Source organism: Betta splendens, chromosome 10, assembly GCF_900634795.4.
Source record: "Betta splendens chromosome 10, fBetSpl5.4, whole genome shotgun sequence".
Classification (NCBI taxonomy): Eukaryota; Metazoa; Chordata; class Actinopteri; order Anabantiformes; family Osphronemidae; genus Betta; species Betta splendens.
In genome coordinates this window covers 14296765-14323954 of record NC_040890.2, presented here as the reverse complement: position 1 = coordinate 14323954, position 27190 = coordinate 14296765, and the positions used below count along the sequence as shown (strand labels likewise).

General features: G+C 52.8%; 1 protein-coding gene across 4 annotated transcripts in view; it reads left to right on the top strand.

Moving 5' to 3' along the window:
• drp2 (dystrophin related protein 2) overlaps positions 1 to 27190 on the top strand; it is a 96163-nt gene that overhangs the window by 54185 nt on the left and 14788 nt on the right. For all 4 annotated transcript variants that reach the window (XM_055512248.1, XM_029164338.1, XM_029164337.1 and 1 more), the window contains exons 3-14: positions 3989 to 4145; positions 8113 to 8233; positions 8638 to 8749; positions 9141 to 9297; positions 10206 to 10352; positions 19149 to 19227; positions 19961 to 20021; positions 20796 to 20857; positions 21383 to 21457; positions 22555 to 22756; positions 24636 to 24721; positions 26037 to 26194. In XM_055512248.1, the coding sequence (XP_055368223.1) occupies positions 3989 to 4145; positions 8113 to 8233; positions 8638 to 8749; positions 9141 to 9297; positions 10206 to 10352; positions 19149 to 19227; positions 19961 to 20021; positions 20796 to 20857; positions 21383 to 21457; positions 22555 to 22756; positions 24636 to 24721; positions 26037 to 26194 (1417 nt within the window). The remainder of the gene's footprint in view (positions 1 to 3988; positions 4146 to 8112; positions 8234 to 8637; positions 8750 to 9140; positions 9298 to 10205; positions 10353 to 19148; positions 19228 to 19960; positions 20022 to 20795; positions 20858 to 21382; positions 21458 to 22554; positions 22757 to 24635; positions 24722 to 26036; positions 26195 to 27190) is intronic.

The window sequence follows — 27190 nt, the reverse complement described above, 5'->3', positions numbered from 1 at the left end:
CTCGATCCACATCCAGTCACGGCTTCTGCAGCGCGGCGTCTCTGGAGATTAAAAAGAAACAGCCTCATCTGCGCCTTATAAATATGCCCCTTCAACTACTGTAAGTGCAGCGCCGCTGTGTCGCCGTGGCCTGTCGCACGCCCTCGCAGTGCAACATCCACGCGGCTGAGATGGAGGGGGGGGGGTTCAGGAACAGGGCTGTGCTCAGCTTCTCTTGGCCCTGAGGCAACGCTAGCTACTGTAACATCTCTCCCCTAAAACGACAGCATCTCCCGTGCATGAATTAATCATTCAACGCTCCCGCCTCCGGCCGTGAGACCGTTCGGGAAGTGGGGTTTCTCTTTGGCTGTATTAGTTCCACTTTGCATGTTGACTGTCAGAAACTGCGATGATGCACCGCTAATTAGTCTGAAAGTGAGAACGTGGAGCCGCGCCATGGAGTTCTGTGCTCGGCTAGGTTTGTGCGCTGATTGGGATTCTCGTCCACAGCTGCGAACGCCACGCTGAGCCCAGAACCGCTCTTTGTTGTTCTCAAGGACGCGCGGCTGCTGATTGTTGCCTCAGCTGTCGAAGCGCGAATCAGATTCATAACAGGTTGGTCTATTGAATGTTGAGCTGCATATTTTATCTCTCCCCCCTCCGAATTCATTGCATGAAGTCAATCCAGGAAATGAAAAGGCCCACAGTTGTTACTATGACGATGTCTCTTGTTTCGACAGCGAAGATGGGTTTACATTGTGTGCCTGCAGGTTCCCTGGTGACGAGACTCGGCTCGATGATGCCAACAGATTGTCCAGTATCCTAAGCCCCACACATCAGTCCATTCATTAAGGTCATTGCATTGCTTATAGAGACAAACCCTCATCGTTTATTAGATACACCTTCAATCCAACTCTCAACCGTGTCATTTAATTCTACACAAGGTTTGAATTCCTCAGTTGTTAAGTTGAAGCTGTGAGAACGATTATATTTCTATGTTACACAGTAACGCGCCACAGTGACCTCCATGACGAACTCGTCATCTTCCTGCCCACTGCATGCAGACTCCACGAGCCCTACAGTTGTCACCTGTCTATCTGAAGCTTCACTCGTGGCCCCGAGCACCATTGAAACCACATCGCCTCTGTTGCTCTGGGTGACTTCTGAACCCGGGTGAACGAGCGTGCCGTAGTTTAATCTGAGCTCAGCCCACACACACACACACACACACACACACACACACACACACACACACACACACACACACACACACACAGTTCAGGTGCTGTAAAAAGTCACTAGAGCAGCAAATCTATAGCTGAAAGTGCAGTGTTCCCCGCAACTATTAATTCCAGTTCACCTGACTGTAAATCTAGTGTGTGGCTCCGTTTTGTGTTGTACACAATGTTGAGCCACTAGTGTTGATTCTGTGATTTGTGTTATCACTTTATCATGAATCTAATCCCCAAAAAAGGAACAAAATGCTTTTGTTGTTCTGAACTCATCCATATTCCTAAATATTGATAGTATTCGTATTCTAAATGCTACATGATTAGGTGCAGTGTGGTTGTTAGCAGCGGCTACACACATTTCCAGCCACTCTATGAAGCACTTAGCACCCTTCAGAAGGAAGGTGTTAATGCTCCGTCTGAATTTAGCAGCACGCTGGTAAACAGCGGCTGAGCGTGATCCTCGGGAGGCGAACCTGAGATACAGTTGCTGTAGGTGAAGCTCACGTAGCCGCGCGGCCGTAGCGATGATGCTAACCGTCTGTCTGTACCCGAGGGCTCCTGGCAGCTCGGCCACTGGGAGCATCACTCTTTAAAGGTGTTTACCGTGCAGCTTGTTAGCTTAGCCTGAAGGTGAAGCCCCGGCTCCTAATTGTGCGCTGCACACAAACGCAGCAGCGCGTAACCACGTCGACTATGGGGACGTTTTCGTAGAATGTAATATGGCTTCTTCACCCGAACCTGCAGCTCAGCGGGGCAGGAGTTGTTCTTGGCAGCAGCCGCCATGTGACGGCAATCCCATTACAGCACAGGCGGCGCGCTATTCGTCTCACCCTCGGTGTGTAATGGAAGCAGCAGTGATGGGTTGGTGTGTGTGTGTGTGTGTGTGTGTGTGGCTCTCTGCATTTTGAAGCGTCCCAGCATAAGTGCCAGGGTCATCGGCTGATGGACGACCTTACTTAGACACATCCCAGGCCTGGCTTTGCTCTGATTTGAGTCTGACACCCCTCATTCATGCTGTGGGTCAGTGTTATCATTGGGGGGGGTTGCGCCTGTTATGGACTGAGATCCTGCTCTGTCGGCGGCACAGAGTAACAGCTCCTCTCTGATTCAATTACCAAAGCGAGCGGCGCTGTGGGGGTAACAGGAGGCCAGAGGACAGCGCGCTCGGCTTCACACAGGTTTCCTGACACGGGGATTGAACAAAGAGCTCTGCCTCTTCTCAAATGTGCACTTACAAGCTTGATTTCACCTTCCTGTCTCCTTTCCCAACGTCTCACGGCATTTCCTGCGTTTCTCTGAAGCGACGTCTAATCCCTCATTTGTCACCGCTCATTTGCGAGCGCTCCCCCGTTTTCGGACGCTCGCTATTCCGGGGGACACGTTCCACATTTGAACCTGTGTTTTTTCTCAGCCGTCTTCAAACGCTTCTCTGACTTCCATTATGTTTTCATCAGTCCAATTATGTTCCTCCTCATTTACAGTCATGAGCAGTGACTCTTTCTCTTGCTCTCGCTCCCACTCATCATCTCTGATGTAACAGCGCTGGCAAATTGTGATGTGCGGGAATAATGATATTTGAGCGCTGGCTCCTCCCGGTGGGTGATGGAAACGATGGGAGGCTGCTTTCGACGTCCCCCTCACCAGCTCCCGTCTCCCCCAGTTGAGGGGCTGCCTCACACATGTGTCAAGCAGATAGACTCTCCCTGTTATTTGCTCGTGGTTTACTCCAGCAAACCCGCGGAGCCAAGCTGCGACTCTCTGTGACTCATCTTATCTTACGTGTCCCACAACACTGCTTGTTTCTTCCCCGTGACTGACAGTTTTATAATTTAACACCGTCGCAGATATGTACGCTCTGTAGTAGCGCTCGCGCTGAGACCTTGATTAAGAAACGTCCAAATGGAGTTGCCGACAGATTTTATCAGTTCTACGGAAGCTCCGCTTGCCTCCCACTTTCCAAACGCATGCATCTGAGGTTATTTGTGACTTGTATTAGAGGATGTGAGCATCTATGGTTGTCTGTGACCGGCTGGTCAGCTGCCTGTCACTCTGACAGCTGCCGGGAGCTTTAACAGGATGAGCAATGGTCCGTAGCTAACGGGTCAATGGAAACATCCACAAAATTGGGTGCCTGACACAGAAATCCAGCATCTTCGCCATTATTTATGCAGACAAAGTAGAGTAGATAGGCTAAATGTGTAATAGGATCCTTAGTATCTGTTCACCACAGCCCCATGAACATCGTTTCAATATGTAGAGAAATCAGATCAGATCACGCCTGAAAAAGCAGCCATGCTTGGTAACTGTTGCTAAGCAATGAGGGTACAATCGCTGTGAGAGAGCGCGTTAAAGCAGCTGCTGATTACTGTACATTAACAATAATAATAAATGCACAGAGTGAGTTGTTACCGAGGTCTGAATTAATTAACACAAGCTGCTTGTTAAAAATTCATCAGCAACAATAAAGAGCAGCCTCATGCGGAGTGACGGGATCACGACGGCGCGACAGATTGGCGGCGTCTTTCTTTTCCGACTCACTGAAGATGTGAGCGTGTGCCTGAGGAGCGGCCGAGCGCTGACCTTCTCACACTCCAAAAGCGCAGACCTGCGTCTCGATGCGGCCGGCCGTTCAGCCCAAATTATTTCGGCTAAATTACCCGAGCGTTTGGTTGGCGGCGAGAAGCGACGGCCGCACGCCGGCTGCTTGTGTGTGGGGAAAATGCCACTGTTTACTGAACTTCCTGCATGTGTGTGTGTGTGTGTGTGTGTGTTGGCAGGGTGCGGCTAGAGGCCTTCTCCGACAACAGCGGGAAGCTCCAGCTCTCCCTGCAGGAGATCATAGAATGGCTGACGGCCAAGGACGAGGAGCTGTCGGAGCAGCTGCCCATCGGAGGCGACGTGGGAGCCGTGCAGCACCAGAGAGAGTTTCACCAGGTGAGCAGCGCTAACAAGCCCTGCGAATGCATGCAAACACGCCGAGCAGCTGCACGTGCACGTGTGGCAACGAACGGCCTGTTATGCAGCGCTGAGGCGACGTCTGTGAAGCGCTTCGTGGAGCGGCGGTGAGATGTGAGGAACAGATCAGAGGCTTTTCTGGCAGCTTTTGTAAATGTCACGGATATTGATCAAAGCTGAGTTTATTGTGAAGCCCGGGTCAATACGAGATAGTTGAAACTTTGCTCAAGTTCAGCTGTCATTGATAATAATGGAGCTGGAGCTGGAGCAGCGAGGGCAAACATCCAGTTGTACTGCATCCATGGATTTGCTGAGAATGATCCCAGAATAGTTTTAACTCGACTTGTTCTTCGCTGCAGCCCAGTTAAGCAGTCAGCGTTCATCAACGCCGTCCGTCGAGTGTCTAATGGGGCATCCGCTGTCTTCTAGCTCTGAGGGAGATGCAGGATGTGGGTCTTTAGCAGCTATGATGCTCCAGTATGTTCACAGCCTGGTGGCGATACCTGCCTGCTGTTTAGTGCTGAGCAGAGAACAGACTGTGCATTGGTTTAGTCTGAGCACCTGCTGAGAGTGAGAAGTGCGAGTGAGGAAAAACAGTAAAGTCGACCCGAAACTTGGTATAAAACTGAGCAGAGATGCAGATTATGAGCAACTCAGTCATCAAGAGATACTGATTGTAGGAGTCGATATTCGATACGCTGCAGTGCACATTGCTTTATCATTTTTCCAATAATACACAGTCATAAATTGATTTTAAATGAGTTATCAAAATGATCTGAATCAGAAATAATGAATGAATGCAGCAGGATGATTGAACAATAATGCAGCTGTTCTAATTAAGACGCTGGACAGACTGCAGCCGTTGTGTTCGGCAGTGCAGATTTAGCCCGCTCTCATCAGGCGTGTTGACTGCACACGCGTGTTGACTGCACACGCGTGTTGACAGCTGGGGCCTCTAGTTGCAGCCGGGCGACACCGCTACAACCTGTGCTGTTACGTCATATTGTGCTTTGGAGCCGTCTTGGCGTTGCGGCGTCTCCGGTTCTGATGGCGTTGAGGGGCCTCGGCTCGACCCGCCGACACAGATAGTTTCTCCACGGTTCAGTGACCTGAACTGTCGCTTTTAATCCCTTCAAGGGCTTTTGTGGACAGGAGAGCGATTTGACTTTTGGCTGTCAGGAGCTCGAGAGAGACTGTCGTCATTTTCGGTTTCGGGACAAAATGCGCTTTGCACCTGCGCTTGGTTGATTTCAGACCAAGTCACACTTAAATGTTGGTCGCAGAGGCCAGAACGTGTCCGGTCACTGGTCGCCGCACAGCGGATGCAGGTTCCTTCATATCAGACTGCTTTGAGTGGACAAACTGACAGAACCATTAAGGGCAAGTGTCTCAGTTCTGTCAGTAGCTTCTGTTTAGTGGATCAGATGGATCATAAGAAGCAGCTTTCCTGTACGATCACCCACTGGCAGGGCAGTAGCAAAGACCCCTGCATGTCCTACAGTGTAGAGGGAGGGAAGCCGTCCCACTGAAATCCTTTTAATTGACGCGTTACGCAGCCCAGTGCGTGCGGAGCGGAGGCAGACTCTCCTGAAGTCTGCACAGACAGGAAGTGCCCAGCAGGCACGTGTGTTACTGAGTCGCACACACTGTCGGCTGATTCAAAAATAGCCCAGGCAACGAGCAGGATGTCAGACTGCGGCTACATTGCACAGCAATTATTGTTTTTTGGGAATGAAATAAGTCACGTTCAAGTCAAGTTCTAAACTTAGTGTTAAATATGTAACGTTGGGTGTGAAGGTTGCGTTAAATGCCGGTAGCGGCCGTTTATTTTTACGGTGCATCACCTTAGTTGTGGTGTGATGTATCTCACAAGCTGGGAAACACAAACACACACACACACTGTCGCTGACATCGACACACACTGGTAATTGGTTCTGTAACTACAGCAGAGTCTCCCTGTCGCCCTCTTTCCAATTTTCTGTGCTGTCAGTTTGGACAGTGACTCTGAGAGTCTGGCATTGACACGGAGAAGGCTTGCGACTTCACCCCGCTCGAACCTCTGCGCGGTGCACACCGAGATCGTCCTCGCAATTAACAGGACAATGGAAGCAAAAAAAAACACGCAGCCGTCAACGCAGCGATGCCAAAGCCTCTGCTGCAGACTCAGGAACCACTGCTCCGTCGGCCTTTAAATGGTTGGACGCGTCGAGTAAAAGGAGCAGAACGTGAGTTTCAGCTTTAATGAGGTTTATGAGATTTATTTATTAGCACTGGACAGTGAGATAATGAAGTCACGCTGTCCTCTGTGCCACACTTCTCCCATCTTTCCAAGCCTCAGTGGAAGGAAATGATCCCCCACCCCCCCCCCATTCCCTCCCCTCCCCTCCCATAAACGTCCCACTTTCACCACAGAGCGCCTTTATAATCTGAGATGCCTCTGTGTGGCCCCTCCAAAACTTCTGTGACAAAGCAGAGAGGGAAATTGCATCCCAGTTTTCTATAGAGAATTAAAGCGTTTTAAAAAATGTGAATTATTAATCTTAAATGGATTTATTCTGATGTCATTTTGGTCTGAGCTGCCTCTGTGCTACATTCCGAGTGCACGTGTCGGCGTGTGTCGGCTCAGCGGCATGTGTTCGGGGGAGTTACGGTGGGGGAGACGGGTTTTGTGGGTTCTCGCGTTCTGCCGGGTGTTAAGCAAAGCATTAAGCGAGCACTTTGGCTCTGGGAGGGATTTTGTGTGCATCCAGCAGCTGCGAAATCTTCCCTGACTCATACGAGTGGGAAAATTAAATGAAAACTTATCCGCGTCTGTGTTGTCAGGGGAGCGTTGAGAGGGATGGTCTGGAGGGAGGAGAATAAAGAAATGCCATCAACATGTTTAGACGAAGTCAATGAAGTCATTTCCTCCCGCCGACTTTTTCTGCTGCTCCCTTAATATATCTTAATCTGATCTGAAGGCTTCCCTCTTAATGTTCCTTCAACCAAAGACGAAGCCTGTGAGTGTGAAATTTAGCCGGAATTAAAGTTTTAACGTGACAGCTGGCTGAGGGAATCCGCGGCTGAGCTCCTCTTTGGGCAGCAAAGCAGCTCCAGTGGGGAGAAGGTGGAGAGGAAGGGAGCTGAGGAGGATGAGGACGCGATAAGGGCGCAAGGAAAGGGAGGAAGGCAGCGAGGATGCTCCCTAGCTTTACACACCGCCGCTTGCTTTATTGGAGGCTTCCTGGTTGACTGTCTGACGCTATCGGGAGCACTCGGCTCCGGCGCTGCTGGGAGTTTTACAGTCGGTGCTGGGACACTGTCATCGCTGCAGCCGCGCCATAATTCCAGCGAGCAATGTAGATTTCTCAGCTGAAGTTGTAATCTCTTCCTACTCTAAGAGGATTGAGGACATGGGCTTCGCCTAAATGGATGACTTTGAGGGGGAAGCAGGATCCCTGGCGTTAATTCACGCACCTGCTGTAGGTTTTTGTCCAATTCAGACGTCGGCGCCGGATGCGGCGGTGCCGGCTTCCTTCGGGGCCCAGGGGAGCCTCTGCAGGCCTGTGATACCAGCGCTGTGTCTGTTGTCTGTTATTGGCATGAGGGGGGGGGGGTGGGGGGGGGGGGGGGTGGGGTGGGGTGGGGGGGGGGGGGGCGTGCTGTCGCCAGCTGACCAGAGCTCCCAGTGGGCGTGGACTCCTGCAAGCAGACGTCCAGTGTTTCCAGTCACTGCTGCGGGAAACAAACGTGTTCAAACAAGCTAGTCGCTATTTGGATACGTCGCCTTGGGTCTACCGGTTCCAGCACTACAAATCACCATTACTACTACATTTAGCAAGGTGCTGTTGTGCTGTTAAACTGGCCCGGGTAGCTTGGCCTCCAGGACCCCTCTTCTCAGCGTCTGCTGTTTGGAGAAGCCAACAGCTTTGTCTCTCATACCTTTTCACTGTTTGTCTCCCGACAGGCCTTCATGGAAGATGTCAAGTCTCGGGGGCCATTCATCTACTCGGTGCTGGAGTCCGCCCAGGCCTTTCTGGCTCAGCATCCCTTCCAGGAGCCTGAGGAGACCCTGACCGATGGAAAAGGTCTGCTCCCCTTTACACTCTGCGCCAACCAAGATATCATGCTCGCAGATCCGTAACGACCCGGCCCCAGAGGTCGCTGGGTCGGAGCCGTGCGGGTGGAACCTTTCAATCGCGCCGATGAGTCGCGTGGCGCCGCGCTGCGTTTGGAGGAAGCGTCCGAGCCGGGACCAATTAGGCCGGCTCTACAGCACCGTCTGCTCAGATCGATAACGAGCTCGGCTGTTTCTCCTCATGATGTTCGGCTCTTATCGCCGGACGCTCGTCTGGGGAACACAGCAGCAGTCGACCTGCGTGTGATCCTCGGCGCGACCGTCCCATCCTCCTCCGATCGTTACTCCCCTCTTTGTCTGACCCTTGTATTTCTTCCCTGGGCTTTGTTGCTTACGCTCTCGCCCTGTCTGCAGAGGTGTCTCCGCGCCGGCGGATCCTGAACGTAAGCCGCTCGGTGTGGAAGCAGGCGAACGTGGCCAGCGACCTGTGGGAGAAGCTGACGGCGCGCTGCGTGGACCGTCACAGGTCCACGACTCCTCCTTTACATCACATTATGTGGAATCTGTCTGGATTTAAACGCATTTACTTTATTTCAGTAAAAAAATGCACCACACATAGTATAATTGTTATAATGTGATTCGACAATGCAGCATCTATAATCCAATACAGAGGCTATTAGGGAAGAACGTTTATCAGGTGTAAGATTACTGAAATATCAGTCAAATAAAAGTCTTCTCAAAGTAAAGACCTTTGGATGGTAAAATAGTTTCGCTCTTCCATTATTAGCCTGACTGAAATGACATTTCATTCAAATCGATAACGTGTTTGACTGCATGCTCTGCGGGTATCGATTGCCTTTTTCTTTTCATTCCTGGCGCATTCATCTAAGTGTAATGAGTTATGTTTCCAACGACAGACACATGGAGAGGACGCTGGAGCGCCTGCTCCAGATCCAGGCGGCGATGGAGGAGCTGGCCGTGGCCCTGGAGCAGGCGGAGGGCGTGCGGGACGCCTGGGAGCCGGTGGGAGACCTGTTCATCGACTCGCTGCAGGACCACATCGACGCCACCAAGGTAGAGGTCTCTGCGCGTCCCACCCGCGCACGCACGCGTTAGCGCGGATGCTACTGTACCTGCGGGGCAGCGCGATCGCCTCCGGCTAAGCCTGCAAAAGAGCACGCTCTGGCACAAAACAAACATCAAAACGGAGGCAGGCGACTTTTTCTTTTCCCCCTCATCACCAAAACCCTGGTGTGAGATCATCAGCGGCGAGGACGAGGTGTCGGTCGCCTCCGTGCACGTCCCCGTCGGCGCCGATGGTGATCTGACAGGCGGCGACAAGGACGCGGCCCTTCAGACGAAGATGAACTGCTGTTGAATCATTGCACGGGCGTCTTTAACTGTTCAACAGCACCATTCATAGGAAAGGAGGACGCTTCACGACCATCGTGTCGGCGTTTGGACGCCTGTCACAGCCGCCACAGGTGCCTCATCGGCCTCGTCCGAGGCCTTGAGTCACTTTGAGTCAACGCACCGATGGAAAAACAAAAGCAAATCTGCATAAATCCACAATACATTTATTAGCATCACACGAAATGGCTTAAACTTCACTACATGCGTCCATACTGTTCAATAGAAGATGAACTCAATCACTTACAGAGGATTCTGTATCTGGTGTTGTTGCTTCCATAAAAGCCAGTTTCAGCTCAATATCGTAAAGTCCTTTCAGATTTATTTAGGAAGCGACTACATGTTTATAGCAAAACTCCTTCTAAAACACAAGCGAAAGCAGTAATGGATTAGTTTTCAGTAGATTGCTGTTATTCGTATCATTGTGGCGCTTGCCCAGACTGTTATTTTTCTCTATTTATTACGCTTTGTATTTCATCTGCTTTCTCATTTATTCCACTGCTCCCTTTTCCATTTTCCTCTCGCTCGCGCTCAGTTTTCTTTTTCTTTTTTCTCCCCCTCTCGCGCTGCAGTTATTTAAGGAGGAACTGACCCAGGTTAAGGAGGGCATGAAGCACATCAACGATCTGGCTCACCAGCTGGCTATCTCCGATGTCCATTTGTCGATGGAGAATGCCCGCGCCCTGGAGCATCTCAACAGCAGATGGAAAGTGCTTCAGGTAGAGTTCACCGGGTCCACCTTGTCTGTTTGACATCGTTAGCAGCCGCTGCTCCCGCCATCAGATTCCAGGGAAACATTAGGGAGTTATTTCAGGTGTAATGTCTGTTTTAACCCGACTTCAGGGTTTGTCTGAGCCTCAGTCGCTGCCCACACGTCAGGCTTGTGCAACCGTAATGCAATCAGGAGATGAACAGGCCGCCTTTCTGTACAAACTTAGAGTCGCACGCATCCCTGGCATGGCTTAAAACTCCATATTCAGTGTCTGGGTGACCGCATTCCCAGGGCGGCCGTTTGTTTCTGTTTATCTCCTTTTTTTCATATTTCATTCCGAATCAATTAAGCTAATGTTGGCGCGCGGAGTGCTGTGTGATGGAAGCAGAGCTCTGGAGTGAATGAGTAAACCTTAAAGCTCACTTAAACGGCACAGGTGTCGACGGGGAAGAGGTTTGCAGCCGATTAGCTCTGAGCAGAGAGAAATAACGGCTTCACTCAGAGGAAGCGCATGAAGTTGGTGGTGGACGGAGTCGGTAGTTGTTGTAGTCGTGGAGAAACATCCAGCATCCGACCACGTACCCTGACTTCTGACAGAACGCCTGCGTGTTCTGAAGAATCAGAGAATCAGCGAAACCAAACACAGCGAAAACACACAACTTACAAATGGAAACATAATTGCATACGTACAGACTTTTATTTATTTTGTTTGTTCATTTTGCTCAATCGGTGACAACTGATCAAAAGACTAAAACCACACAAACACAACACACACACAACACGCACAAATAAATGAAGCAAGTGATATGACATATCCTCCAGCTCCACTCTTCTGTTTCCTCTCTCAACCCACACACACAAATACAATTCTTGGAGTTATTCAACAAGCCCAGATACATAGGACATCAATCATATCCACATCTATGGATTCATCACCAATTATATCGTTTCTTCCCGCCTCCTCCCGAGTTCCTCTGGAACGTCAAACATGACAGTCGTGTTCGCTGCTTACAGCTGTTTGCGTGTGGGATGAGTTTCGGAGTCGAATAATTCACACGGGAGCGTGATTGACGTGTGCAAAGTTACGGAGGAAGCGCGCACGTGGCGCAGCAGCTGTTACAGTAGTGCATTAATTATTCATAATCATTAATCATCCTGACATGAAAGCTAACGATCTTATGGGTGTTTTTACACGTCTACAAGCCGGAAAGTCAAAACATCTGTCGTTTAAAGCTTCAAATGTATTGAAATGCAGCAGCAGCTACTGAATGTTTTCATCCTCCGTCTGACGTTAGGCGCAATAACAGCGAGTGCTTCTGGCTTCTGTTCCATCCGACCTCAGGAAACCCCTCAGCCCGCGGCCGCACTCGCTCCTAAGTGGCTTCTGTTGTGAGCAACACGCGGGGGGAATGTGGAGAGCGGCCTCAGAAACGCCCGCGCTAAGCTCCTCTTCACATTTCGAGCCCTCCGCTAATTTGGCCCCGCGTCTTTGTCGTCCTTAACACGCCGCGAATCTAGAGCTCAAGCGCAAAATCCGCCAGATCTGATGTATGAATGATGAAAAAGAAACAAATCCTGACTTGACCCCTCTCACACGGAGAGGAATTCTTCACTTCTTGAATGAATTGAAGGCACTTAGTCCTAAAGCCTTTTAAATCTTTCAAATATAAAGTGCCTGATTTCCTTGAACTGGACGCGCCCTCGTCGGGCTGTGCCGCTGGATGTATGGCTGCGTTCTCCCGCGAGCGTCACTCACATCGCTGCTGCAGAACGAGAGGCCGCTCGCACTCACTCGGGCGCGTCTCTATGAGAGCACCGTGTTCCCATGAGACCACCCTTCCGCTTCCTGTTGTGCCTCAACTTGTCCTGATTATTTAATTCCTGCTCCGCTCTGATATCAGCATAATGACTTGAACATCCCTGTAACAAATCTTCTGAATTACAGTAATTGCCATTGTTCACTTGCTGCTTCCCGAGTCTTTGTCGCAGAACGAAACGCTTCGCGAGGAGACGAGGACGAAGCGAAACGCGGCAGATCAGGAAGGACTTTTGATTTAGAAGATTCCTTCAAGTTTAGCCTTTGTCCTCTGTGTAAAACCTATTAAACTGCTAGTAGCCAAAAACCGTCACAGGCCGCTGCTTCCTGAAGATTTGATTTAACTCCTCCTTAAACCTGGAGCCAAGCCTGTGTCTGGTTAACAGCCACTGGATCCCATGCTTCTTTACTTCTGGCTGTCCTGATCCACTTTCAGGAAGCCCGTTTGACCGGAATGATGAAGTTCAAGTGCTCGCTGCACAAAAAACAAACAAAAAGCAAGTACTTCACGCACCGCAGATGCTGCTAATGCAAGGCAGTGATGGGTGTCATGATCTGGCTTTGTGTTTCTAGTTGTTTCCTGTTTTATTTTGGTAGTCTCCTGGTTTCTGTTCCTGTTTTAGCTTTACTTCCGGTTTCTTGTCTTGTCACAGCTGTCCCTGCTCATTACCCACACCTGCACTCTGTTAGTCATCAAGTCACTGTGTATTTAACCACCACCTGTGTCCTTAGTTCCCTGCCAGATTGTCGTATTCGAGTTCCCTGAGTGTTCGTGTTTCATGAGTTGAGTTCCCTGAGTGTTCGTGTTTCTCGTGGCGTGTTCCTGTCTGTATCGTGTATCCTGCCCGACCCTGGATTATCTACTTACCGTGAGTTTTTGCCTGTTCCCTGTCTGTACTTTCGCCGAGCCTTTTCGTGTATGACCTGGACCGTCTGACCGTGCCTTTAAGAATAAACCTTTTGTTGATTATAATATCGCCTCCGTGCTGTGCATGTGGGTTCGCCGTCTGCCTGCTTCGAGTCCCTGACAGAACAATCTGGCCACACTTGGACCCAGCCAGCACTTAGCCTCCGGTCAGGTCAGTGACTGTTTTTCTTTGTTTTTTACGGTAAATATAACTCTCCCGCGGAAGCATGGTTTCGGTTTCCTCCTCTCCGCCTCGTCGGATCGTCGTGCCTGCACCAACCTGCCCAGCTCCATGGTTATTTCCCTGGGAGGATTTCCTGCTCTCACGCGGTTCTCAGTCTCCAGTTCAGCCGCGCGCTGCTCAGTCTCCAGTTCAGCCGCGCGCTGCTCAGTCCCCAGTTCAGACGCGCGCTGCTCAGTCTCCAGTTCAGCCGCGCGCTGCTCAGTCTCCCGTTCAGCCGCGCGCTGCTCAGTCTCCAGTTCAGCCGCGCGCTGCTCAATCTCCAGCTCAATCGTGTTTTGCCCAGTCTCCAGCTCAATCGTGTTTTGCCCAGTCTCCTGCTCAATCGTGTTTTCCCCAGTCTCCAGCCCAAGCTCCAGACGCCGCGGCCCCGTTTCACCATGCGGATCCCGGTACAGAGGTCCGGTCCACACCGCGCCCAGCGCCTCAAACGACGGACAGTCGCAGCTGCTCCGGACGGCGACGGCGGCGGCGCGGGTCCAGGAGCCCGGGCCCCGCGGTCTCGGTCATGGGGACCGAGCAGCCTTCTTCCCCGACAGAGGAGCCCCTTGATTCTCTGACTGACTGTGTCCCTCTGATAACAGGCATCCCAGACAGCGTCGCCCGACGGGTCCACCTCCTCTGCTCTCCTCCAGTTGCCTTTCTCTTCGCCCACCTCATAACACCGCCAATTCGGCTACAGACCAGGGCGCGAGAGAACAACTGTTCCAGGAAGCAGCCGCTCTCGTCCTGAGGGAGCCTGTCCTGCGTGAGGCCCTGCAACTCCCGGGCCTGCAGCCAGCGGCCGCTTCATGTCCCACCTCTCAGTCAGGTCAGCCTCGCCATGCTCATGCCCTGGTGCAGCCCTGTCGCCTCCAGGCCCCAGCCCAGTCGAACCTAGTCCAGACCCCAGATCAGCCGTGTGTCGCCCAGACCCCAGATCAGCCGTGTGTCGCCCAGACCCCAGATCAGCCGTGTGTCGCCCAGACCCCAGATCAGCCGTGTGTCGCCCAGACCCCAGATCAGCCGTGTGTCGCCCAGACCCCAGATCAGCCGTGTGTCGCCCAGACCCCAGATCAGCCTGTGTCGCCCAGACCCCAGATCAGCCGTGTGTCGCCCAGACCCCAGATCAGTCGTGTGTTGCCCAGACCCCAGTTCCGTCCTTGTCCCCGTCAGAGGGCACCGCCCGTCTGACGATTGTTAACCCCACCCAATCAGGCCCGACGTCTTCCCCGTCGAGCTCGGCAGCTGTAAGCTGTCATGCCAGCTCCGGAGTTGACGCCGTTCCAGTCCCTGTCGGCCATGTTGCGGCCGTTCCAGCTCCTGTCGGCCATGTTGCGGCCGTTCTAGTTCCTGTCGGCTCCTCAGAGGAGGACGCCGTTCTAGTTCCTGTCGGCTCCTCAGAGGAGGACGCCGTTCCTGTTCCCGTCGGCCATATTGAGGCCGTTCTAGTTCCAGTTCCTGTCGGCTCCTCAGGAGGACGCCGTTCCTGTTCCGTCGGCCATATTGAGGCCGTTCCTGTTCCCGTCGGCCCTGTAGAGGCCGTTCCAGTTCCTGTCGGCCATGTTGAGGTCGTTCCAGTTCCTGTCGGCCATGTTGAGGTCGTTCCAGTTTCTGTCGGCCAAGCAGAGGCCGTTCCAGTTCCTGTCGGCCATGTTGAGGTCGTTCCAGTTCCTGTCGGCCATGTTGCGGTCGTTCCAGTTCTTGTCGACCAAGTTGAGGTCGTTCCAGTTCCTGTTCCTGTCGGCCATGTTGAGGTCGTTCCAGTTCCTGTTCCTGTCGGCCATGTTGAGGTCGTTCCAGTTCCTGTCCCTGTCGACCAAGTTGAGGTCGTTCCAGTTCCTGTCCCTGTCGACCAAGTTGAGGTCGTTCCAGTTCCTGTCCCTGTCGACCAAGTTGAGGTCGTTCCAGCTCCTGTCCCTGTCGACCAAGTAGAGGGCGTTCCCGTAGGCCAAGTAGAGGGCGTTCCCGTAGGCCAAGTAGAGGGCGTTCCCGTAGGCCAAGTAGAGGGCGTTCCCGTAGGCCAAGTAGAGGGCGTTCCCGTAGGCCAAGTAGAGGGCGTTCCCGTAGGCCAAGTTGAGGGCGTTCCCGTAGGCCAAGTAGAGGTCACCCCTGTCTCTGACCCCGTTCCTGTCGGCCCTGTAGCGGTCGTTCCATTCCCCGTTCCCGTCGGCCCTGTAGCGGTCGTTCCAGTCCCCGTCACCCTTGGAGCTGCAGCGCCCGCCGGCCTCCAGGAGGAGGTAGCACCTGCAGTTCCTGCGCACCTCCAGGAGGAGGTCGCGCTAGCCGTAGTTCCTGCGCACCTCCAGGAGGAGGTCGCGTCAGCCGCAGTTCCTGCGCACCTCCAGGAGGAGGTCGCGTCAGCCGCAGTTCCTGCGCACCTCCAGGAGGAGGTCGCGTCAGCCGCAGTTCTTGCGCGCCTCCAGGAGGAGGTCGCGCCAGCCGCAGTTCCTGCGCGCCTCCAGGAGGAGGTCGCGCCAGCCGCAGTTCCTGCGCGCCTCCAGGAGGAGGTCGCCCAGCCGCAGTTCCTGCGCGCCTCCAGGAGGAGGTCGCGCCAGCCGCAGTTCCTGCGCGCCTCCAGGAGGAGGTCGCGCCAGCCGCAGTTCCTGCGCGCCTCCAGGAGGAGGTCGCGCCAGCCGCAGTTCCTGCGCGCCTCCAGGAGGAGGTCGCGCCAGCCGCAGTTCCTGCGCGCCTCCAGGAGGAGGTCGCGCCAGCCGCAGTTCCTGCGCGCCTCCAGGAGGGGGTCGCGCCCGCCGCAGTTCCTGCGCGCCTCCAGGAGGAGGTCTCGCCAGCCGCAGTTCCTGCGCCTCCAGGAGGAGGTCGCCCGTCGCAGTTCCGGCGGATCCCCAGGAGGGGGTCGCGCCGTCGCAGTTGCGGATCCCCAGGAGGGGGTCGCGCCGTCGCAGTTCCTGTCGACCCCCAGGAGGGGGTCGCTCCCGTCGTAGTTCCTGCCGACCTCCAGGAGGGGGTCGCTCCCGTCGCTCCGGCGGACCTCCGGGAGGGGGTCGCGCCCGTCGTAGTCCTGCCGACCTCCAGGAGGGGGTCGCTCCCGCCGTAGTCCCTGCCGACCTCCAGGAGGGGGTCGCTCCCGTCGTAGTCCCGGCGGACCTCCAGGAGGGGGTCGCGCCCGTCCCGGCTCCGGCCGCACCAGCATCGGTTCCTGGCGGCCCGGCTCCGGCCGCACCTGCATCGGTTCCTGGCGGCCCGGCTCCGGCCGCACCTGCATCGGTTCCTGGCGGCCCGGCTCCGGCCGCACCTGCATCGGTTCCTGGCGGCCCGGCTCCGGCCGCACCTGCATCGGTTCCTGGCGGCCCGGCTCCGGCCGCACCTGCATCGGTTCCTGTTTCTCGTCGCGGTGGTCCAAGGAGGACGCCGCTGGTTCCCGGCTCTCGTCGCGGTGGTCCAAGAAGGACGCCGCTGGTTCCCGGCTCTCGTCGCGGTGGTCCAAGGAGGACGCCGCTGGTTCCCGCATCTCGTCGCGGTGGTCCAAGGAGGACGCCGCTGGTTCCCGCCTCTCGTCGCGGTGGTCCAAGGAGGACGCCGCTGGTCCCTGCCTCGTCCTTGTCTCGGCCGCCGGACTGGTGGCCTTGCCCTCGGCGCCTCCTGCTGCCCGGATGGCGCTGCCTCCTGCGGCGACGCCCGCCTCGACTCCTCAGCCCTTCGGATCAGCGTCCGCCCGGAGGACGTTGCCATTCGGGGTGGTCCCCGGGGACATCGGTCCAGCCCAAGGGCACTAAGAGTGCCACCCTGGCTCAGCGGCTGCTGGGCAGGGTCTCGCCACGCCATCACCCTCCGTGAGGGAATCCCTGAACTTCGTGTCTTCCCTGTTCGTGGACTTTGTTGTGGACTATTGTTTTGGCCCTCCCCCGGTCCTCCCTCCACCCACCCTGCTCATGTACCTTGAGGGGTAGGGATTCGGTCCCTCCGCCTGGGACCACCCTCCGCCCGCCCTGGTTTGGGGGGGGGGCTTCCGTAGGCGCCGTGGAAGGCGCCATGGGGGGGGGGTACTGTCATGATCTGGCTTTGTGTTTCTAGTTGTTTCCTGTTTTATTTTGGTAGTCTCCTGGTTTCTGTTCCTGTTTTAGCTTTACTTCCGGTTTCTTGTCTTGTCACAGCTGTCCCTGCTCATTACCCACACCTGCACTCTGTTAGTCATCAAGTCACTGTGTATTTAACCACCACCTGTGTCCTTAGTTCCCTGCCAGATTGTCGTATTCGAGTTCCCTGAGTGTTCGTGTTTCATGAGTTGAGTTCCCTGAGTGTTCGTGTTTCTCGTGGCGTGTTCCTGTCTGTATCGTGTATCCTGCCCGACCCTGGATTATCTACTTACCGTGAGTTTTTGCCTGTTCCCTGTCTGTACTTTCGCCGAGCCTTTTCGTGTATGACCTGGACCGTCTGACCGTGCCTTTAAGAATAAACCTTTTGTTGATTATAATATCGCCTCCGTGCTGTGCATGTGGGTTCGCCGTCTGCCTGCTTCGAGTCCCTGACAATGGGCAGCTGTTGATGGTGGTGTGTGGGATGGAATGAGCTGGGATATAAATAACTGTCAGTGTTAGTAAACATGATGAAAGAAGCCTTTCAGAAGAAGATTATGATGATTATGATGATGAACTTCACATTATTACTGATGTGTCCCACAAACTGCTGTCATAGTTCTGTATGTATATGATTCCAACCTCGTCCTTTATCGGTCGGAGCTTCACATGAAGGAGGAGTAAGCCCCTATTTGCTCCTCACTGATGTTTCTTTTGGATGTTTTTACTGGTTCATTCCTGCTGAGTCCGAAACGCTCCACATCCGTGGGTAGCGTGTCCTTGGGTCTGCGGGCCAGGAAGTAAGTGAGAGAGTCTAATCCCGCTGATGATCAGCACCGATAAAAGGCTTTTAGTATCCAGACTCACCAGGAGATAGTCATCTCACACATCTTGGGTTTCTGTGTCATATCAGCAAAGCTCGAGTATGAAACAGGTGGTGGAAGCTGTTTTTAAGCAGATCAACCTGTGGCCTGGTCCATCTGCCGTCTCCATGTGTCCACATGTTTTACTTTCTTGGCATTGAGGCAAACTGGCCGGACATCATGTGTGAAAGAGAGATGAGCAGACTTATGAGAATGTCTCTAATTTGACCAGCAAATGTTTGTCATGGATGAATTAGTCAAACAATTAAAGAAGCTTCCCTTTTTATCTTGTTTTTTTCTGGCAAGGGAGCAATAATGTGCATAATGTGAAAAATGCAAACGCGGGATCGAACTTTCTTTGCTGTGACTCGGCGCCGTTGCTCCTCTTTGAAGTTCCAAGTCCACTCACATTTCCTCCTTCCTCTTCTTATCTGCCGTCGCACCTCACAGCGAGTGGATTTGCCTCCCATTGTCTGAGGACGCCTTTCAAACATCCAGCCGACGACGCTTCATGTGCCAAATCCAATACGTTTTAAATAGAGCAGGATTAGGTCGGCTAAATCCCATTTGGAGAAAAACAAACCGACGTGAAACGCTTTTATAAAAGGCAAAATAAACGCAGTCAACTTTGTCTCCGTGGTGGTGGATGCAGCACCCCGGCCTTTGTAGACCTCCCTCCCTTCTTCTCCTCCAGCGCCTTTCAACCTGGAACTGCTCTCCACTATTTCACGCCTTCTTTTTTAATTAATCTCTGTGTAAATTTCCTACCTGCTGCTTCCAAAGCTTTGAAAGTCCTTCACGAGGGGCCGCAGTCGACGGCGGTTGGCGAATGGAGAAGCAGGCGGTGCGTGTGCTGCATGACTATGATTTCACCATTCCCTTTGATTTAACTGTGTGTGTGTGTGTGTGTGTGTGTGTGTGTGTGTGTGTGTGTGTGTGTGTGTGTGTGTGTGTCCTCAGGGCTCCATAGAGGAGCGGCTGAAGCAGCTCCAGGACGCGCACAGAGACTTTGGACCCGGATCGCAGCACTTCCTTTCCAGTAAGAGTCCTCTTCTGCTATTTTAAGTGGGCGCGTGCCGTGTCGAGCCGCGATCGCTGAGACTACAGGGGGGTGGTGTATTTGGGTTGGAGGTGGAGCTGCAGGCTCTGTTCATCCGTCTTCATCAGTTTGCACACGCTGCTGGAAGCGCCCTCCCCCGTGATGCGCATCACAACAGTCGCTCTGCTCGCGTTTGAGGTGAGGAGCGCTCGCGAGCTCCATCCCCTCCTTCGCCTGCCGCTCTCAAGCGGCCGCTGACGGCGGGCGCTTGCCTGGTTTAAACCTGCGTTTGCCTGGTTTAAACCTGCGTTTGCCTGGTCACACTGGCTCAGAGACGCAACGTGGGGCTCACGTAGCAAGAGCCCATCTGTGTGTGTCGTCACTGTAGCAAGTTGGTAAAAATAATATACATTTAATTACTAGTGGAGTAATTGTCATGGTGCAGAATGACCTGAATATTCATGCATTGTAAGGACCCCCCCCCCCCCCCCCCCCATGGTTATGCATCAACACTCTGAGAAAGCCTCGAACAATGGTCTTGTCTCTCTTGGCCCCCTTGGTGCATTGTGTGGACGTGTCGGCTTTCCTGTGCCCATGTTCGAATTGATTGATTCAGGCTGTTTGTGTGTGTGTGTGTGTGTGTGTGTGTGTGTGTGTGTGTGTGTGTGTGTGTGTGTGTGTGTGTGTGTGTGTGTGTGTGTGTGTGTGTGTGTGTGTGTGTGTGTGTGTGCAGGTTCGGTGCAGATACCGTGGGAGCGCGCCATCTCGCCTAACAAAGTGCCCTACTACATCAAGTAAGTGTCCGCATCACGGGAACCGATGTGCCGTCCAACAATTGACGATCATCGCAGGGGCCCAACCTGCTCATCAGTGCTCGGCGTGTGGTTTTACAGGCGGCAGCGTCTCTGTTGGGTGTGTGTGCGGCCTTGTAACTGTGCCAGCGTTGGTTCAGTTCAGTCTAGTGCAGAGAATGAGTTTTTATTTTCCTAATCATTTGCTGCAGAACCTCCTGGGCCCTGTTTTACTCGGCTAGTCGGCCCTTTATGGGCCACAGCGCGGCACCGCTGGGGGTGGGAGTGTCTGACTAGCACTCTGCAGGCTCCTAATCAATGAGCACTTGCACGGGTAAAACGATGAGTGCTGCCCGAAAAGGCCCCAGGGCCCGGCGGACTCCTCTTCTTTTCTTTTGCTGCGCTTGACAGTTTTTTATTGGATTTATTTTTTATAGCATATGTTGTGAGTGTGGAGCAGGAAGCCGGAGTGCAGGGTGGATGTGTAAGTTTGGGCCGAGGCGTCCTGGTCGCTGGCAGAGTTTCCCCAGCGGAGCAGTGTTTTGACGCCTGAATGCTGACTCCATCATCGCGTTTGACTCGTCCTGACTGCTTTTCCCGTCCCGCCCTCTCGTTTCTCTCCCTTTCTGTCACTTCCTGCCCTCTGATCTCCCTCATTCCTACCTTTTACCACACCTGCCTGTCTGGGCTCATCTATCGTCCGTTCTACTGATCTTTCAGGCCTAGAACTGCACCTCTCCTCTGCCTCTGGTTTAACTTGGCTCTGTCTTTCTGCAGCCATCAGGCCCAGACGACGTGCTGGGACCATCCAAAGATGACAGAACTGTACCAAGCGCTGGGTGAGTGAGGAGACAATTAAAGCCCCCTCTGAGCCGCGCTCGTTGACCCAGGACGCCCACCGGCTTCCCGCTGCAGCAGCAGCTTCTGCTTTGAAGGCTCTGTCACAGAGCTCATTAGGAACCCTGGATTCCAAACACCTCAGGGACAATATTTCCGCCGTCATTAACCTACGAGGGCCGATTTGCTCGCAGTGTGATTGCTTTTCGCTTAGCCTTTAATTAATTGGGATTAAACAACATCATGTTTTTTATTGTTAATCTGATCTGACACAGGGAGCTTGCAGGGAGATAGTGCACTCACACACACACACACACACACACACACACACACACACACACACACTACAGAACACTCCTAACGACTTCTGCAATAGTTTGATAGACTGGAGGAAAGATAGTAATGTGTAAATCCACGACGGCGGTGCAGGATGGGTTTGTTTGCCTTCATCTTTTAATTTGCTCTAATCTCCTCCTCCCTCTCTCTCTCTCTCTCTCTCTCTCTCTCTCTCTCTCTCTCTCCATCAGCCGATCTGAACAACATCAAGTTCTCGGCGTACAGGACGGCTATGAAGCTGCGGCGCGTCCAGAAGGCGCTGAGACGTACGTACGGCGACGCCCTGTTGTCATCAGTCAGACGTGACGCGCCGTCGCCGGTGAATGAGACGTGTTCAGTAGCTTAGGTTTCCGAACGCAGCAATCAAAAGTATTGATAATCGAGAGCCACCGGAGGCACTCGGCCGCCTGATTCCTTCCTCGCTTGCTTCCAGACCTGGGTTTCTGGCCCGTGAGGCAATTAGCGCTGTTAATTGGTCCATTTGAGTTACAAAAGAGAAGGCAATTAGTTTTTGCCGCATGACTGAAGCGCGTGTGCCCATCAGGGTCGCAGCTCCTTGTAGCTGCCCGGCTACATCCTCGTTCCTCTTCTGCCTCTTCTTCTCCAGTTTTTTTTTTTCTTATGCATTTTCCATCACCTCCAACTTCCCGCTGACCTCGTACTTTCCTCTTTTGTGCTCACCCTCTCTCTCGCTTTCTCTCTCTCTCTCCCCCTCCTCGCCCCGCGTTGCTGTAATAAACCCTCAGCACCACCATTAAAGCCCTTTTCCAGTGACTCTCCTCTCTCCCTTATCTCACCCTCCTCTCCACTGGTTGATATTGTTACAAAATTTAATTGCCAAGCGCAGAACTCTCCCTCTTTGTGAATGATTGAGCGACGCCGCGTAAGAGCCCATCAGAAATACATTTGCGCGTTCCTCGTCCCGCGCAGAGAAGACTCCCGCTATCTCCCCTGTCTGTTCTACCTCATTATCGCGCTATCCAATTATACCTGGCATCTACAGACACCCTTTTGGCTTCGCTGCTAAGAACGGCCCATCAAATTAGTTTAGAAGAGCAGAATCAAATTTGTGTCACCGCTCTCGAAGCATCTGCGAGTGTTTACTGTAAGTGGGCAAAAATGGCGAATAAGCGCTGCTGTCACCTGTGGCCTCATTGTGGAGGCTGGGACCACGATCGCACTCTGTGCCCGCGTGTGTTTTGAAACTAAATGTGCAGTCACGTACGTGTGAATGAGGGCGTTTGGGTTTCAGCACGCGGTTGACCTTATTTTACCCGTTATTGAAATGCTTAAATATGAAAATGCATACGCGGTCACAATAAAAGACTCGGACGGTGAGGATGTGACGCGTGTGTGTGTCCAGTGGACCTGGTGGCGCTGAGCAGCCTCGGGGACGTGTTCCGGGAGCAGGAGCTGCAGCAGGGGGAGCACGTGATGGACGTGGTGGAGGTGATCCACGGCCTCACGGCGCTCTACGAGCGCCTGGAGGAGGAGAGGTCCGTCCTGGTCAACATCCCGCTCTGCGTCGACATGTGTCTCAACTGGCTGCTCAACGTCTACGACAGGTCGGTGCCCGATGCTGCTGGTTATGAACCTCCCCTGTAATAAAAGCTGCATTGTTCTCGTTTTGACGTTACAGTTTACGATCTTATGGCGCTGCGTTGACTTTTACAGTGTAATTGTTTAGTAACAGTGTGTTCATGATGCGTGAGCTCAGAGGGAACACCTGTACACGAGAAGAGCCGGTCTCAGTTTGAATAACTCCATTCAATACAGCTGGGATGACCTGTTACCTACAGGACCGCACGCAGTGCATCGTGTTGCCCGCGGCCTCATTATTCGGGGCCTCATGCTGATGTAAACAATTACTACTGGAGCTAATTCAAACAAACCCTCGGGGTCTCGGGACAACGGCGCGTCTGCTGATTGATGTGAGCCGTTCAATGGAGAACAGACATCTATAAAGAGGCAGCGCGTGTGAATAGCGGTGTCCAGGCAGAGGGCCAGTGGTCCCTTCTGAGACGCCGCAGCAACAAATCCTCCTTCACACCAGCGTTTACCCCATCGTTGCTGCTGATTGACTATTCTGTGCTTTCTCCAAATAACGGGACAACTCAGGGCACAGACACAGGCACGCGGGACTGAGCCCACGGGTGCTGTAAATACAGCTGGTAGCTCTTAACTACGCGCCGCTAATGAGAGACAATCGGAGATTTTACCCTCTGCATAAATTTCAGTAATTGCTTTTAGTTTTCCAATAAATAGTGGGAATGAATCTGAATTAGGTGTGTGTGTGTTTACAGTACGTGTGTAATTTATGTGTCGTGTTTCAGCCGGTGGATGTGCACTACGGTAAGTGTGTGTGTGTGTGTGTGTGTGTGTGTGTGTGTGTGTGTGTGTGTGTGGGTGTGTGTGGGTGTGTGTGTGTGTGTGTGTGTGTGTGTGTGTGTGTGTGTGTGTGTGTGTGTGTGTGTGTGTGTGTGGCTACAGGAGAGACGTGTCCCCTGAGGAGCAGCGCTGGCTGCATATGGAGGATGGCATGTGGCACACAGCAGATACTTTGTTAAAGATGCTGACAGGCACCCCCCCCCCCCTCTCCCCCCGTGTGCTCGCTGCCTCCTCTGGAGCCCGTATAACACAGAATCTATTAGGGGAACAACAGCACTGCTCTCGTTATGACTCCTCATTTTTCCCCTTGTGCCTCGGCGAATGGGAATTCTCCAGACCTGCCTCCGACGCTGTGCTCTGCTCTGCTTTCTTTGGCTTGGGCTCTTTTGGTGCATGAAGAATAACGGCACCTGTTTTTGTTTGTTCGTCACACTCGATGCAAAGTTCAGGTTCTGGAAATGAAACTCGAGCCCCTGATTGACTTCTATGCCTCACTGACACGATCTTCTCTGATAAAACGTGGCTCCTGAATCCGTTTTACCTTTAGCTGAGCCTGCGCTGTTTTGTTGTTGTGCCAGTGGTTCTTAGCTCAGTGGTTAATTCCTCCAGTCTGTTTTGGCACCAGACCTGGGAAGTCATGATGCGAACAGTGATCCGGTCTTTCCAGCGTGACCCTTTTAAGCTCAGGCCACAGCACAGCGTCCGACTCACTAGCGTTGCCAACGGACACTGATCAGAACGTCCACTCAGCAGCAGGGGACCCTCGCTGGGTCTGAGGATCATTTCTGTCTCTGTGTGAGCTTATTATGAATCTTTTGGGCATCAGCGCTCCGCGTCTCTGCAGCTTAGTCTCTTTAGTTATTCTGGATGAGCTCTAACACAATTTCACACTGTTGCACTGATTCCACCGGCTCTGACCCGTGTAATTTCTCCGGTCTTTGTCCCCTCCCATCAGGACCGCGCCGACGCATGGCGGCGCGATCGCGATACGCCGCGATCTGACGGTAATTTACCCATCACACTGTCAAAGCGTCGCGCTCTCCTTTGTCTCCGCAGCGCTCGGAATGGCAAGATGCGCGTTCTGAGCTTCAAGATGGGGCTGGTGAGCCTGTGCAACGCCGACGTCCAGGAGAAGTACAAATGTGAGTGTGTGCTTAATGCGTTTCCTCAAATGCAAACAATGAGCCAAAACTAAATGGCCCTGATTGCCAATATTACACAAAGAAATCCACTTAGTGTAATGGAGGAAATGACTCAGCTGCCATAATGAGGAAAGCTTTCTTTACTACTGCTAAGCGCACTGGGGTTTGTCAAAGCGCTGCCTGCCAAAGGCGCCATTCAAACGGTGCACGCTCTCCTTGTGCGGCTCTCTCTCGCTGCTTCTCGTCAGTCAGACACCAGGAGCTGAAACCTGTAGGTTGTGGTAAGTGACAGTGTGCATTAGGGCTCCAGGTAAGTTTGAGGCAACACTGCCGAACCCATGCTCAAAATATTCTCAGGCGGCCATCTTGTTCTGGGCCCAGTTAGACGCTGTGACTGGTAATATTTTCCATCACATCAATATTCACATTGTACCACAGCCTCCTGCTTAACTCTGAGACATTCAGAGTTTTCCACAGTTCAGTTATTCCAACTATTCTGATTATGAGTCAGTGATTTCATTATTCCAGTAGCATCCTACATTAATTTTGAATCATTAACTGTGGTTAATTTACTGTGGTTATTTATAAAACCAGCCACCAGCCTCCGCAGCTTTTGCAGGGAGAACCCAGAAATACAACACCTGCCTACAACACGTACCACACTCCGACCTAATCTGCAGGAAACAGCCCAACACAAGCATTTAAAATGTCAAACATGCCTCGGCTCGGGTTATGAGGTCTGTATAAAGCAGGCTTTTTAGCATGCAGGTGGTGGAGCCAAGGCTTTGTCCCTGTAGGGTTGAATAACTGCGCTAAGACAGGCATACATACTGCAGGATGCTTACACTGAGAATGTGCAGCAGCCTCGCATGCCTGTCAGCATTCATCTCCTCGGTGACAGGCAGAGTCGGAGCCCGGCTCGGTAAAGGCCTCATTCAAAACCTGACAAGACTCCACTTATGCAGCTCTTTCATCTCCACGCCGACCAGCCAGGCCACTAATACCCGTCCTGTCTCTATCTATATGTCACTGCAGGGAGTTTTACTGCACAAAACTACTCTCGGTTACCTGAGATGTGGGGCTCACCCATGAAAAATAGATAAAAAGCAGACTTTTGTTACGATTCTGACAATCTCAGACGCACACTTTTTATAAGTTAGACTGTTATATTGCAGTTTTGTTTCTTGCTCTAGCGCTTGTAATTTACTGAGTTGGGCTAAATGTGCATGTAATGATAACACTGTCACACAGTCACTGGTGCGTAATCACATTAGCCGCTGCATAATTGCCTGATGCACAGTGCGTTTCCCCGCAGACTTATTCCGTCAAGTCTCCGGTTCCGGGGGGCTGACGGACCAGCGCCACCTCAGCCTGCTGCTGCACGAAGCCATCCAGATCCCTCGCCAGCTGGGGGAAGTGGCAGCGTTCGGCGGCAGCAACGTGGAGCCGAGCGTCCGGAGCTGCTTCCGCATGGTGAGGACGGCACGTGCGCGTCCAAACACGGAGCAGAGCGTACGAAAGCGGTGCTCAGCGGGAAAATAACAGCAGCTCGTACTGTGCTGTGAGGTTGACTTATTATTATTATTATGGTTGAATCAATGCAGAGAACATCCACCATTTATCTGTGCTGTTACAGCATGGTGATGCATCTCAGACCTAATAGTAGGCAGATAATCACACAAATCAAGTCTGTGTTGAAATATACAAGCTGAATAAAATGTCCAGGTTCACTAAAGCAAATATTTGCCTTCAGGTGCTTCTCATCCAAAGCTAAACAGATGGAAATAGATGAAAACATGCTAGAAAGTGCAAGAGTTGTAATTATTCGGTGCACTAACTGGCCAACACCAATGCAGAATATTGGCTTTCAGACGTTACATCACATCAATATTGCATTGCTTATAAAACACACTCAGCGGGAGATAATGCACCGCTGCTGATGTCTGCGCGAGTTCCAGGCGCAAATGGGAAAGCTAGCGAACAGAATGCGATCTGCTGGAATATTAATGCTGTGATTCGCAGCCCAGCAGCGAAGGCCGGGCCGCGTTTAAAGCCTCGGTTAATTCCTCGATTCCATCATTTAAATGCAGCAGAACTTTCACAGGTTTGGGGAACTCTGCCTGGTGACATTCAGCAGCGAGGCACCAGGTAATTACGGAGGTGAACCGTTTTTGGAAGGTGACCTCCGCTAATTCGCTCACTTTCGGGCCCCGCTCCTCATTATGCGCTCTCGGTTCCGGTCCGTGTGATTAAAATCAGCTCGTTTCTCAATTTGCTCCACGTCGGAACATTTAGTGGGGAGAAATGAACTAGCCACGTTATGCAAATTCTGGGGGTGCGGGGTGGGGGGGGGGGGGACCCATTTGCCACTCGCGGCACGGCTGTGTGAGTGACGCGGGTTCGCGGGGATGGGTTGTGACGTGCGCTGTCACCGTCGACTGCTCGGCTGCGATCGCCGAGGGGAGTACA